Source organism: Sylvia atricapilla, chromosome 2 (assembly GCF_009819655.1).
Source record: "Sylvia atricapilla isolate bSylAtr1 chromosome 2, bSylAtr1.pri, whole genome shotgun sequence".
NCBI lineage: Eukaryota > Metazoa > Chordata > Aves > Passeriformes > Sylviidae > Sylvia > Sylvia atricapilla.
Genome location: NC_089141.1, coordinates 35,954,766 through 35,967,912, shown reverse-complemented (window position 1 = coordinate 35,967,912; position 13,147 = coordinate 35,954,766). Strand labels below are relative to the sequence as shown.

At 38.9% G+C, this 13,147-nt stretch overlaps 1 protein-coding gene across 1 annotated transcript in view; it reads right to left on the bottom strand.

The window, feature by feature from the left end:
* The window catches only part of DEUP1 (deuterosome assembly protein 1), a 40,123-nt gene extending 33,535 nt beyond the window's left edge, over nt 1–6,588 (bottom strand). The window contains exons 1-3 of the mRNA XM_066341308.1: nt 6,545–6,588; nt 2,588–2,759; nt 1,177–1,272 (exon numbers count right to left, since the gene is read on the bottom strand). Coding sequence (XP_066197405.1) covers nt 1,177–1,272; nt 2,588–2,759; nt 6,545–6,588 — 312 coding nt within the window. The remainder of the gene's footprint in view (nt 1–1,176; nt 1,273–2,587; nt 2,760–6,544) is intronic.
* Nucleotides 6,589–13,147: the final 6,559 nt, after the last annotated feature.

Sequence of the window (13,147 nt, the reverse complement as noted above, 5' to 3'; positions counted from 1 at the left end):
GCAGAGAAGTAGAAGGAAAACAATCCAGAATTTTGTACCTTAATTGCTAAAATTGGTGAAACAGAATTAACTCAAGTTTGCTAAGAATTTAGATTCACGGAGTAGAAAAAAACCAAAAACACAAGTGCTGAACAAACACAGACAAACTGAACCATAAAACCATGAACAGTTTGGATTGAAAGGGACCTTTAAAAGATCATCTAGTCCAACTCCCCTGCCATAAACAGGGACACCTTCCATTAGACCAGCTTGCTCTAGGCCCCATCCAGTTTGGTCTTGAACACTTCCAGGAATGGGGCATCCACCACAACTTCTCTGGGCAACCTGTTCCAGTGTCTCATTATCTCATTATTAAAAGAGTAGTAAATTGTTCCTCAGGTCTAAATCTGCACTCATTCAGTTCAAAACCCATGTCCTTTCTCTCAGCCTGTCTTCAGCAGAGACAGGCTGGGAGAGATAGTCCAGACCCCTCTGATCTTGGTGACCTCCTCTTGACTCGCTCCAACAGTTCCAAGTCTTTCTTGTACTGAGCACCTCAGAGCTGGACACAGCACTGCAGGTGGGGCCTCACCAGCACAGGAAAGAGTGGGAGAACAACCTCCCTCAGTCTGCTGGCCACATACATTTCTTTTTCTGCAGCCCAGGATACAACTGGCTTTCTGGGCTGCAGGAACACTCTGAAATAAATAAAGTCAGAACAAACTCTCAATGTCATTAATGTGGGTTACTCCAGTTTTGATACAATGGAAATCTGTACCTTATGAAAAGCTATCAGGCCACTTGAACAGTTGAGTAAATCAGGGAAACTGAAACCAGAAAAAGGTATAGCAAGGACACACACAGTATAAATCTCAAAATCCCTAATGTGTATCAGACTCATATTAGTATGAGTCCAATCACCTATTTTATTTATTCACCAGGGCTTTAGTTTATTAGTCTGAAGTTAGGAAATCAAGTATCTGTCTTAATAACAGATGTCACATCCACATCAAAATCCATCCAAAGAGTTTCGACAGAACATAAATCATAATGGAGTCTGGTAGGAAGCTGTAGGCATCATCATTTGTATGACACAATTCATCTTTCCCAAATCCATAATGGCACGTCTATACAATTTGGCATGTGTTAGTTTTTTATACTGCAATCACAAAATAATGAAACTGACATTTTTCTTACTTGAAATTTCAGTGCTTGAAGCTGAGTTTCATAACTCTGAGCCATTTCATTTTTAGTTTTCTGTAAGTTTTCCAAGTCTTTTTGAAGTAGTCCCACCTAAAGTTAAAATAAGCATTCAAATGTACCTTTTCTGACATTTTTCAAAACATGCAATTTTTAGGAAAGTAATTTGAAATAAGACCACTGCTTTAAGGAGAGATATTAGAAATAAGTATTAATTCAGTAACTTGATAATAAAACTGTATACCACAGACCCAGATTGTATCCTCATCAAATTAGGAATTTTATAGTAAAAAATCTCATTGCACGCTTATGTTATGATTTAATCATAATGAAAGTCTGTCATGAAAGACTATTTCTGAAAGCTTTTTAAACCAAACTATGCTGTCTCCCATTGTGAAAATTTTCCTTGCACGGCTTATAAAACTATATAAATTACCTCCCAGTGTTTATGTACAAATTACCAGAAGACACTGTAGACTCATTTCAGCTCCCTAAGTGCAGTGCCATTTGTGATATTACCGAGTTTCACAGGGACCTGAGAAATTTGACAGAGAGTGTACATGGCACCTGTGCTTTTCTGGAGGGGCAGCTGGAAGCTTGGTAGAATATGTTAAAGTATTTCAGATAATGCCTCTATACAGCAAATAATTTGCTGATTTGAGGATAGGCTACTCGAATTCTCTTGGTTCCTCTGACTGCAGGGACTAAGGGCAAGTTCCTAATTGCTCATTAGGGAGAGTCACTCCATTTTCAAAACCCTCATGGGCAATTTAGCCACCTAGCTCACATAAAGATGCCCTCCTGTAAACACCTAAATTCAGCTGGCTTGAACTGGAACTGAATGCTATGCAAGGATTTCTTGGTGCTTCTGAGTAATTATTCAGCAGAAAAGACTGAAGGACAGAAAACATCAGGTATGTTGGGGCTTTAAGTTTCATAACAAAGTCTAAGTAGTAAGATATTTCGAATCTTCACAATGAATAAAATTATCATACAAAGATATATCATGTAAAATGTTAAAAAATCAGATATAAACAGGAGTAACAAAGATATAGTTTTGGGAACCTATTTGAACTGCATTCTTCCATTTAAAATCTCTGATGAAATGAGAAGTGCTGGCATTTAGAAAAAACATCAAATTATCTTTTTACAGTTAACCTGAGAATATTTGATGTAGACTTTAGGGAAATAGAAGAAATACGAGATTTTCAATGACATTTTTACAATCACTTTGCAGAACAGAAGCACACTTTAAAACAAAACACTAAGGATAATTAGTGACCTTTAAGGGGTGTTTGGTATTTTTACATGATAGAACAAACTGCCTTCTTATACAGAATTTAAAGAATACTAATAAGAAACTACCAGAATAAATACTTTCTTTATAGAATGTGATATTCTTAAATACCTCTTGACCTTTTTGATCCAGTTTGCTTTGGGCACTTGCTAATTCTTGATCCTGGATATCCATCTTTGCTTCCAATACTCTCATCTTTCTTTCCCATTCTACTTGCTTTCTGTTTACCATGATGTCAATTTGATGCACTAATTCCTGAAGTTCAGCTTCACATGGAGAAGCCCTAAAAACATAAAGAAATTTATTTTTTCGAACAAAGAATAAGGGAGAAAAGAAATTTTCATTTACATTGCTAAAATTCTATTTTAATTGTGATTGAACTAACCACTTTTCAACAACAGAAAGAAAGAAATGGGAAAGTTAAATGATTCCTTCAAGTATAGGTGGAACCTCCCTTCATCAATCTTGAGTTTGCCTGCACGCTTAACTTTTGACTGCACTAAACTGAAAATGTGGATATGGGTTTATCACAAATCTTTTATTTGGTGTTTGAATTGTGCACATCCATTGTTTTGATAATTATTACAGGAAATTTGAGTGATTTTTTTAGGTTTATAATATCATAATTAAAACTTAGCATGATATTTTAAAGTTAATTTCTTTAAAACAACTTTTACCTCCACAAGTCCTTGAAACTGTAACAATATCAATGTTAAGCTTGGAAGGGCTTTTTAAATACACACATAAATCTTAACGACTTTTTCATGTCAAAACTCTTGGCAGTTTTAAAATTTAATACGAATCACATGATGACAATAACCAAAGTGCAAGCAAGTGATATACACCTCTCAGAACAAAAACACCTCCCTCTCAAGTGCCTGGAACCCATCTCAAAAGTAGCATTAATGATGGGTAAACTTTGCTTCTGGGTGGAATATAAAGTGGGACTTTGAAAACAGAAAATAAAGCGATAATGCTTTATCAGGTCTACCTGCTACATCAGGACTATCTTTCCCTTGATACTGTTGTAAACACCTGTGCACTTCCAGCCTACTCGAATGTCACATGGCAACACTTTGGTGAACCTCTAGCAATGACTCAGCTAGGTGATTTCAGCCTTCAGAAACAGGTATTCGCTTCATTGTGTGTCACAGGGATAACCTAAATATTGTTACACGAATAAGAACACAACTTCTAGGCTAGATTGTCAGATTACCCTTTCAGATCCACCATGGCTGACACCCTTCACTCTTAAATTGCACCCGCCTCTTTCAGATCTTTCTGCACACGGCAAATTCTGCATTTGTTGCTAAAAAGATTTCTCGTAACAGTTCTTGCACTCTTCTTGAACCTAGAGCCATCATTATATAAAAGGGAGCTGTTGAAAGAAAAATCCCTTCTGAAAAAACTTCTCAGTCTATCTTCACTTTCTCTAATTCCTTACCTTGATCCTCTAAGCACATTTGCAGCTGCAATAGGCAATTTGTATGTGAAGTTGTAGACTACTGCTGCTGTTCTACTACCAAAACTACTCTGTACCAAGGCTCTGGTATCGAACACTGACCTGCAGTCATCTCCACCCACCAGTAGAGAGGTGCTACTTGCTGCAATAACTATTGCCTTAGTCCACTCGTGTTTTGAAAAGACTGCTAATTAGCCCCCTCAGAATACAGCCAGTTATATAGAACCACAGTCATGAGAATTTATTTTGGTCACTGGATGTGGAATGCAGTAGTTTCTTTTGTTCAGTAAGATACCATATAAAAAAACACACAAAGAACAAATTTTCCTATAAGCAAAGAAGTATGCATAGGGTTTTTTACCCTGGAGAATTCAGCATTCCCAGTTTGCTGAATGCATACATTGAATGGATTCATCATACAGGGAAGTAATGACTTGTACTTCAGCAAGTGGCAGCTGTATTTTTTTTTGGTTCATTTACTTTGAAACAGTTCAAAACGCTTAAAGTCATCTCATTTTAAAGTGGTGTAGGCAAGCTCTTAGTCTTCTTTTATTCTGTCTCCATTTAAGTGAAAACAGAGATGAGTCATACTCTACTGTCATTAATAACTATTTATCTTCATGTAAAATGAAATGTTTCAAATTTAGACAAAAATCCAGATAAAAAGTTTTATCACCTCCAGGCCTTTTTTCCTTATCACAATCAATTTTTGCACTAGTTAGACCTTTCTAGCTCCATTTTTCCATCTTTTGCTTTGGAGTTCTGCATAGGTCTGCCTTTTTCTGATTGTTTCTTAAGAGACACAGAAAGAATGGTATTGTCCATATACTCTAGAATGAAGTTGTTATTTAAAAACAGATGATTTAAGAAATATTTGGTTCATGATGTCTGTCTGGACTTTGTACTTTCTTCCTTTATTATTTACATCCGCTCATAAATAGGAAAATAAGTATGACCATGTTTATGCAAACACTAGCAAGATTTATTCAATCTTACACAGTATATTAATCAGGTTTGGATATTTACCACAGCTTCTACAGCCAATGTTAATTCAGCTTATTACTGCGAACCTTGCTTTAAAAATAGGAAATGTACAAACCAGTTGTGATAGAATCTTCTATCCCAAATTTCCATTGTAAGAACTACAACTAACTTATTTAACAGCTTTCAGGCATACTGAATCATACACTCCTCTGGATAGACAATTTGTGATTTATGAGTCCTTGGAGCTGAAACGTAATCGTCAAGATTTTCACCACCATTACTCAGCCATTTTCCCAATTTTAAAGGCACTGCGTTATCCCTGGAATACTGTCAGCATAGACTGAAATTGTTTCCTTTCAGTGAAGGTGTGTCCTAAACTACTCTTCCAGATTCTTTGTATAGTTAATGGAAATAACTAGCTAGCAAGAATTATAGTTTATGATGGGACAAATTCCTCTAGATTCATCTGCAATAGCCTGAAATTTCATATATTGATTAAAATAAAGGCAAAGCCGAATCCGGAATTTTTGAAATAGGATTCTAACTTTTTAGGCAAAAAATAGCAATACCTTTGGGGTTTTCTAATTCAAGTCTTTTATATGGCTACTTTTACAAATCATATAACTATGATACGAAGAAAAGAATTCCCTCAAAGAAAAAAAAAAAAAAAAAAAAAAAAGAAAAGAAAAAGGGAAGCATCACACTGATCAGAATATTCTACTGCACCAATTTATATATATCACGAAAAGTGAATGCATTATTCTTCAGCATGACACAGCACACTTTTAAATCCCATTTAAAACTTTATTGGGCCAGAATAAGATATGACAGATCATGCCTCTTTTATTATAAGAAATACTTTTACACTGGTTAATTTGAAAAGTAGTTTGTAAGTTTACTTACAAGATTATGACAGATAAATGTTCTGTTTAAGTCATTAAGTAGGGAATACTTCTTATATTTCTTATGTGTTCATTGAAGATGCTGAATGGGATGAGGTCCTACATCAAATCTTACTCATGTTTTCACTCCTTTAGAAAGAATTTGTCCTAACATATTTTTTAGATTAACTAAATACTAATGGGTTTTTTAGGTTAACATCAAAAGAACTAAACTTGGATTATGTAAAAATAGAAATTATTATGAAAAGTGCACTTAATACTTGGGGAGAACAGTTGTAGTCATTATCTGTGCAAAATAAGGCTAGGGCTTTAGCAATGAATCTTGTTTTCAAGATTCTTAATGTTTTAAGAGCTGTGATCAGTAAGTTTATACCGCTGTAGCCTAGCAACTTCAACTACTTTTTAAAAAAAGTTTGAAATAACATTTCTTAACATCTTAATAAAACCCCACATAGCTTTGATTCCCCCCTGCTCTGGTTCAGGTATGAATATTTAAAACATTTCAATAACTAACAGAAACAGGGAGTAAAGTATTAGCCAAAGCAGTAAGATGTCTTGTCTTAATTATCAGCAACTTCTCCAGTTTGCATGGAAAGCAGAAGAAATAGTGAAAAAGCTTTGCTTCCAAAATCATTGATATTTTGTTTTTCAGTTTTAATAAACCTACATTATTCAATTCCATCATATATTCAATTACCAAGACAGTAAGTCATTACATACTTAGTCACAGCTTGTTCTTGGAACACTTCTAAGTCCTCCTCCATAAGAGCGACTGTCGTTTTAACCTGTTAAAACACCAAAAATCAAGTAATTTGGATTCTTAAATGCATTAATTTACACAGCCAAGTAGTGCACACTGGACAGTTCTATGCTTTCCTTTCATATTACACAATTTTCTCATTGCAAACAACAAGGACAGGGGAGTACAGCTCTAATTACAGGCTGGAATGGGCAAGGCAAAGATTTCGGGAGCAAACTCAGTTCTCTGAGTTGAGAGAGGGCTGCACTGAGATATCAGAGGTGGTGCAGAACTCGAACGTAGCCCTGGGTCTCCATACGAAAATTTGTTCCAGATCATTCCCTGCTGTGTGATGTCAATGATTTGTGAAGACACTCTGAACCACACGAATCTAAACTTGCCATAGATCCATGGCTGCGTTCATCAAACCTTTGCACCTTTGCACACCATGATTAACCTCCACCGCGGCGATAACAGCTCTCGAACACAATTTCGGATTCCTGTTGACTGGTCACTCCCTTGCGGGCAGATGCAGTCGGAGACACTCCAATAACCCGGCAGGAAGATCAGAACAATGCCATCGCTGAGACCAGCCCGGGTCTGTGGGTCCAGCAGGACACAAGGATGCGGTGCACGCCTGCCTGTGTGCAAGGACATTGCGGGCGATGGGGGAACACGAGGCAGCCCTGATTCCTCGCGGTGAAGGGCAGTGGAGCTCTCAAGCGCACCCACAGTGGGCAATGACACAGGGCACTGAGCCTCGGCTCCACAGGGAGCAGGCCCTGGAGGTGACACTGCCAAAGGGCCGCTGTCTCCACAGGGGACCCGCACCGCAGGTGACACTGCCAGAGCGCCGCTGGCTGAAAAAGGACCAGGCACCAGAGGTGATGCTGCCACAGGACCAGCCACGGGAGATCGACACCTGCGGTGACACAGGCACGGCCTTGGCACCTTGCCGGGCACCTGAGGGGACCGGGGCGCCGACGGCACTCCGGGACATCGGCGGCCGCCCCCTCCCCTCGCGTTACCTGCCGCGCTCTCCCCTCCGCTCCTGCCGCCCGCTGCCGCTGTGGCCGCGCTCCGAGCCCCGCAGCCCGCCGCCCGTCCCGCCGCAGCGCCCGCCCGTCGCCGCGGTAACGCGGAGGGCGGCGGGCGAGGCGGGAAGGCGGCCGGGGCCGGGCCGGGGCCGGGCCGGGATAGGGCCGGGACAGGGTCGGAGCTGGGGCCGGGCCGGGACAGGGCGGGATCCGGCCCCGCCGGCGGCTGCGGGAGCGGCGCGGGCGTGCCGTGGTCACTCCCTCTGTCCCCCCTTCGAGCCGAAGGAAGCTGGAGTGAATTTCACCACGGGAAAATTTCACCCGGGGTAAAGAACATGTCCTTTAACATAATTCAAAAAATCAGCAGGCAAGGTGTTTCCTCTTTCTTTTTTCTCCCCCCCCCTTCCCCTTAAAGCACTATTATTACTAGATAATGAAAAAGCTGAACGTTACCCTTTCCTCCCTGAATGACTAGCTACGCTTTTGTCAAAGGGCTTCAAATGATTTTCAGATTATTTGGCAAACGACCTTGGCCTGATGTCTTTCCATTCTTGTGGCCTTCAGCCTGTCTTACTGAACAACAAAAGGCTTTTAGGAATCACAGCTATTTCGGCTCTTTACAGTAATAATTCGGGGGAGTTTACATCTCTTCAAACACCAGTGAGTTTTTCTACCAGGATGGTAGCTTTCACTTCGTATATATCGTCCTGAAATTTCACTGAGCATTTCCAGGACCCGCTCGTCTGTTTCTGGGCACTACATGCCCAGCTTTGCCTTTGTTTTTCTTAATATATTTACTGAAATTAGCCAAGTGAACAGCAATTTTAATACCAGTTCTAAGGAATAATCTATTTCGTTGGGTTCCTACATACTGTGCCGTAGCAGATGGTTTTCAAGTCAGCAGAAATCCTGCTTCAAGCTGTGACATATGATTTTTTTTTTAAATAAGAGACTAAAAATTATATGCAGAGTTTCAGGAAAGTCACAGAATGACAGAATTATTAGGACTGGAATGGACCTCTGGAGAGGAGATCTTCTCTCTGTGGAGATCATTTTGTCCAACTCCCCTGCCAAGGCAGGAACTCCCTGATGAGGTTTGCCTATTCATTCTAGAAAATAAGAGTTTTCCCTTCTAGCCAAGCCCCTCAGGATGACAGGAGAAAGCTGTAGGACCAGTTGCTGCACTCTGAGCCCCGAAAACGTTTTCCTCATTACACTTTTAATACTTCGTTACACCTTTCTTCATTATTTACTTACTGTAATTGAATTAATGCTTCAAATATAATTTCTTATAATTCAAATAGTTTTGAGATTTTTTTTTTAAAATAGTGATATTTGGGGTTATTTATTTTAAATGCTGAGCTTTAAGATGATTTAAAGTATTATATACTAGAAGTAATTTCTAATGCATCTGTCAGCAAATTTCCATGTTTTCATCTGCTCAGTTGAAATGAACTTTTCAGCCATATTCCCAGTGTGTATATTTTAATTTCCTCCCTGTTTTACCCTCTCTCCGTGGTAATCAGTTATTCAGAAATTTAACTTCCATCTGTCATGCCTAAATAGAACTGGGAGAGGGGCAATTTAAAAAAAGACAGAAAAAAAAATTTTAAATTACTTATGTACATTTTCAAAGCTTTTTAGAAGGATAATTCCACTGCAACTAGCTGGAGTTGTGTTTCTAACTCTCTTATGTATACCTGAATACCTCCCCCACTATATTAAAAAAATCCCATATCAAATTGCTGACCTTTTCTACATGCTTTTGTTCATCCACATAATCTCATGACTAGAGCTTGTCTTATGAGACTCAAAACTGTTATTTGTTGAATTTAAAGAACATGGCTTACAAATTGTGACAACCAGCCAAAAAATAAAAAGCTACTTTCAAATCAGCTTTTGGATTAAAATTCATGGAAAGCTATAGGCATACTTCTGCATGAAAAAAAAAAGATTGTAGTTCAGGGCAGGTACACAACAGAATGTGAACAAATGTCAAACAAGACCAGGTACAACACTGATCTATTTACAGAAACAAGGGGAACTAGGCATTAGATAGGAAGCTACCTTGCAGAGAGATCCCAGATTGGAGCATTGGGCAAAGATTAATGGGATGAAATTTAACAAGTCAAAATGTTGGATTCTGTACCTAGGGATTGAGGGTTTCTAATATTAAAGCAATAATACACAATTCAATATAGAATATTTTCAGAGCAGAATAAAAGTGGTGGTATTATAGAGGTACCATAATTTAGATAGAATTTCAGTGATAAATGATTATATACCTAGTAGTTATCCTTCCTAGATATTTGTCACTTGAATTCTTCAACATGTGTTGTGCTTGTAGTGCAATATGTAATAGCAAGTAAAAGCCAAGTGCATTTGTGTATTTAACTTTAAATACAGATTGTATTTACAGGATATATTCACAACTTACTTTGCAATCTCAGATGACAGATTTGATTGAACATTTTGTTCCAGTAAGCTCAGTATAGCTCTCATAAGAAACAGACTCATTTCTTTAGCATAGAAAGAAATCACATAATTTTAGTGATATTTATGTGATGGATGATTTTTGTGATATTTATGTGATGGATTCATAGCAGGTCTATAAAAGTTTATTAATTGCATTCTGTATGTTAGTTTGAATGCATATAGACACCCTAACCTAATTTGCAGAAGAGAAAGGGAATAGGTGAGTATAAGCCATCCATCAACAATTCTGCAGGAGTCACTGAGAGACAATAAAAACTATGAAAAAAATCCTTAAGATGTAAGCAATAACAGAAGAATGACATTTAGAAAAGAACCTTTGCAAGAGGGATTTCTGCTTCTGAAAATGAGACAGGCATAAAATGTGCCTGAAGATTCTGAAAGTGCCTAACTAATTTACTGGCAGGAGCTGATAAAACCTGACATAATGCAGACATAGATGAAGAGTACTGTTTCTAAATATTTTGTTTCTAGCTTAAACTGAAAACTACTCTCTTCTTAAGCAGCTTATGAAACTACTGAAGGAAAGAACAGAAATAGTTTGGATTTAGTAGGATTTGCCAGGTAAACCAATTGATATGTCATAGTGTAGGCTGAAACCTTGGAGTGAAGAATTGGAAGAATGTATCCTGTAAGAGGAAACCTGAAAATTAAGGGTAGTGCTCTGGGAGAATGCAGACAGGAGATAAAGGTGCTATTAGGCCTGTTTTTATGACAGTTACAATTTAGTCTTTCTGTGTCAGTCTCTAAGGATGACAAAAATTAGTGGTAGAATCATGTAGACTGGAAAAGACCCTTAAAGACCATGGAGTCCAGCCTCTAACCCAGCACTGCAAAGTCCACCACTAAACCATGGCCCCAAGCACCACATCTACACATTTCTTACGTACCGCCAGGGATGGTGACCCCTCCACTTCCCTGGGCCGCCTATTCCAGTGCTTAACATGCCTTTCAGTGGGGATTTTTTTCCTAATGTAGGATCGAAGACTCACCTGGTGCAACTTTGAGGCCATTTCCTCCTGTCCTATCCCTTGTTATTTGGGTGAAGAGACTGAACCCTGCCTGGCTCCACTCTCCTTTCAGATGGTTGTAGAGAGCAATACAGCCCCACCTGATCCTCCTTTTCTCCAGGCTAAACACCCCCAGCTCCCTCAGCTTTCCTCATCAGCTTTGTGCTCCAGACCCTTCCCCAGCTCCACTGCCCTTCTCTGGACACGCTCCAGCCCCTCAATGTCTTTCTTGCAGGGAGGGGCCCAGAACTGAGCACAGGATTTGAGGTGTGGCCTCAGCAGTGCCCAGTACAGGGTGACAATCCCTGCCTTGGTCCTGCTGGCCACACCATGGCTGATCCAGGCCAGGATGTCATTGGCATTCTTGGCCACCTGGGCACACCTGGATCATGTTCAGACACTCACTGACCAGCATTCCCAGGTCCTTTTTCACTGGACAGCCTCCCAGCCATTCTGACCCAAGCCTGGAGCATTGCATGAGGTTGTTTTGACTTAAGATCTTTGTTGAATTTTTTCTACATAATGCGAGATATTGTCTGCACAAAAGAGCAATCACTTGCTTAAAGCTTGCTGCTAATATTTTTCTGGAAACTCAAAACAGCATTTAGCATTACTGCAACATCTTTCAGTATGGCATAGTTGTTTCTTGTAGTTATTCCTAGTGCAGCATAAAAATATAAAAAATATTTTATGGTTTGACAGCATGTGGATGGTTTCTAGCTCTATAGACAAAAATACATCTCGGTTAACTTGTTTTTACTTTTTCAAATGAAATAGTCTGTTGTCTGTGATCTTGTCTGTAATTAAAAAAAAAGACTGTTAAACTTGAGACTGTATGTTTCATCTGTTGCTTTATATCCTACTACAGTTGCCTCAGTTTCTATATTGTGCCATACTGACACAAGAATTTATTAAAAATTATTCTGGTTAAGATACACAAGTTATAGAAAAAAACCACCCCACACTCTAGAAGCATAAATTTGACTTTGTACTGTTTGAGGGTATTACAGGAAACAAACTGTAGTTTGTTTTCATCCTGAATTTAAATTATTTTAGGATAGTTTGACAATTTTAGTTTTCAATAGCACGAAATGTGCTCACAATTGTACAAGCTGGTTTTGGTCATAATGTAATGTAATGACTGAAGAGTAGATAATTGGAAGTTTTGTAATGTTGCATAGATTTAAGGTTTTCTTTTTTGAATCAACCACATTAAGGGAATATTCTGTTAAAAAACCTTGTAGAGAAATAATTAACAGTGCTGACATTTAAGTTGTCATTTGGGGTTTCAGAGATAGCAGTTGAGGAGCTGTCATGGGAGTTCACATTGCTCACTTGCATAAGAATGTATTCATATAGAGTACAGAACTATATTGGTTATATTAAGATGATATTTTCAGGTTATGCTTGGATGATCGGATGCTCTGCCTTAACTAATTTTATTTATCTTTGGAGTCACTGTTTAGTTTTCTAATTATGTGAATGTCATTATTTTCAGAATTAGTATTGGGGTACAGTGGTAAAGCAATTAAAAAGTATTGCTGTGTTACCTTCTACAGAAGTGCATTATGAGGCCTGAGCTATTTGGCTTGCCTGGAAAAGTTAAGCCCCCATTTAACCTGACTGTAAAGAGGTATTTGGCTGGGGACTCAGAGGCAGGCACACAGGATACTGGCTTTGTCATTCTCTTGCTTTTCTCTAGAAACAGAAAAGAGCTTTTTATCAACCTAACATCTAAACTCACCCTTCTGACCTTGAGAGCTGTAATTCTCATCAGAGTGCAAATAACAGTAGCACAGTGTTTGTTTGCTGTCTCTGCCTTCTGCAGATGCTTGCTCTGAGCATTTACATGCTCAAGGCTGAGTCTAGGCTGAACAAATACTGCATCTGCTTGAACATCCTGTTCTGCTTGACAGTTGGCAGCTCACAGTGATGAGACTTGAGTTAGTGTGAGTGCTCCTTGCAGGGCCAGCTGCATCCAAATGTATAACACCACCAGTAGCAATGGAAAGTTTGCTTCACCTTGCTGGTAAAAAAACCAAAA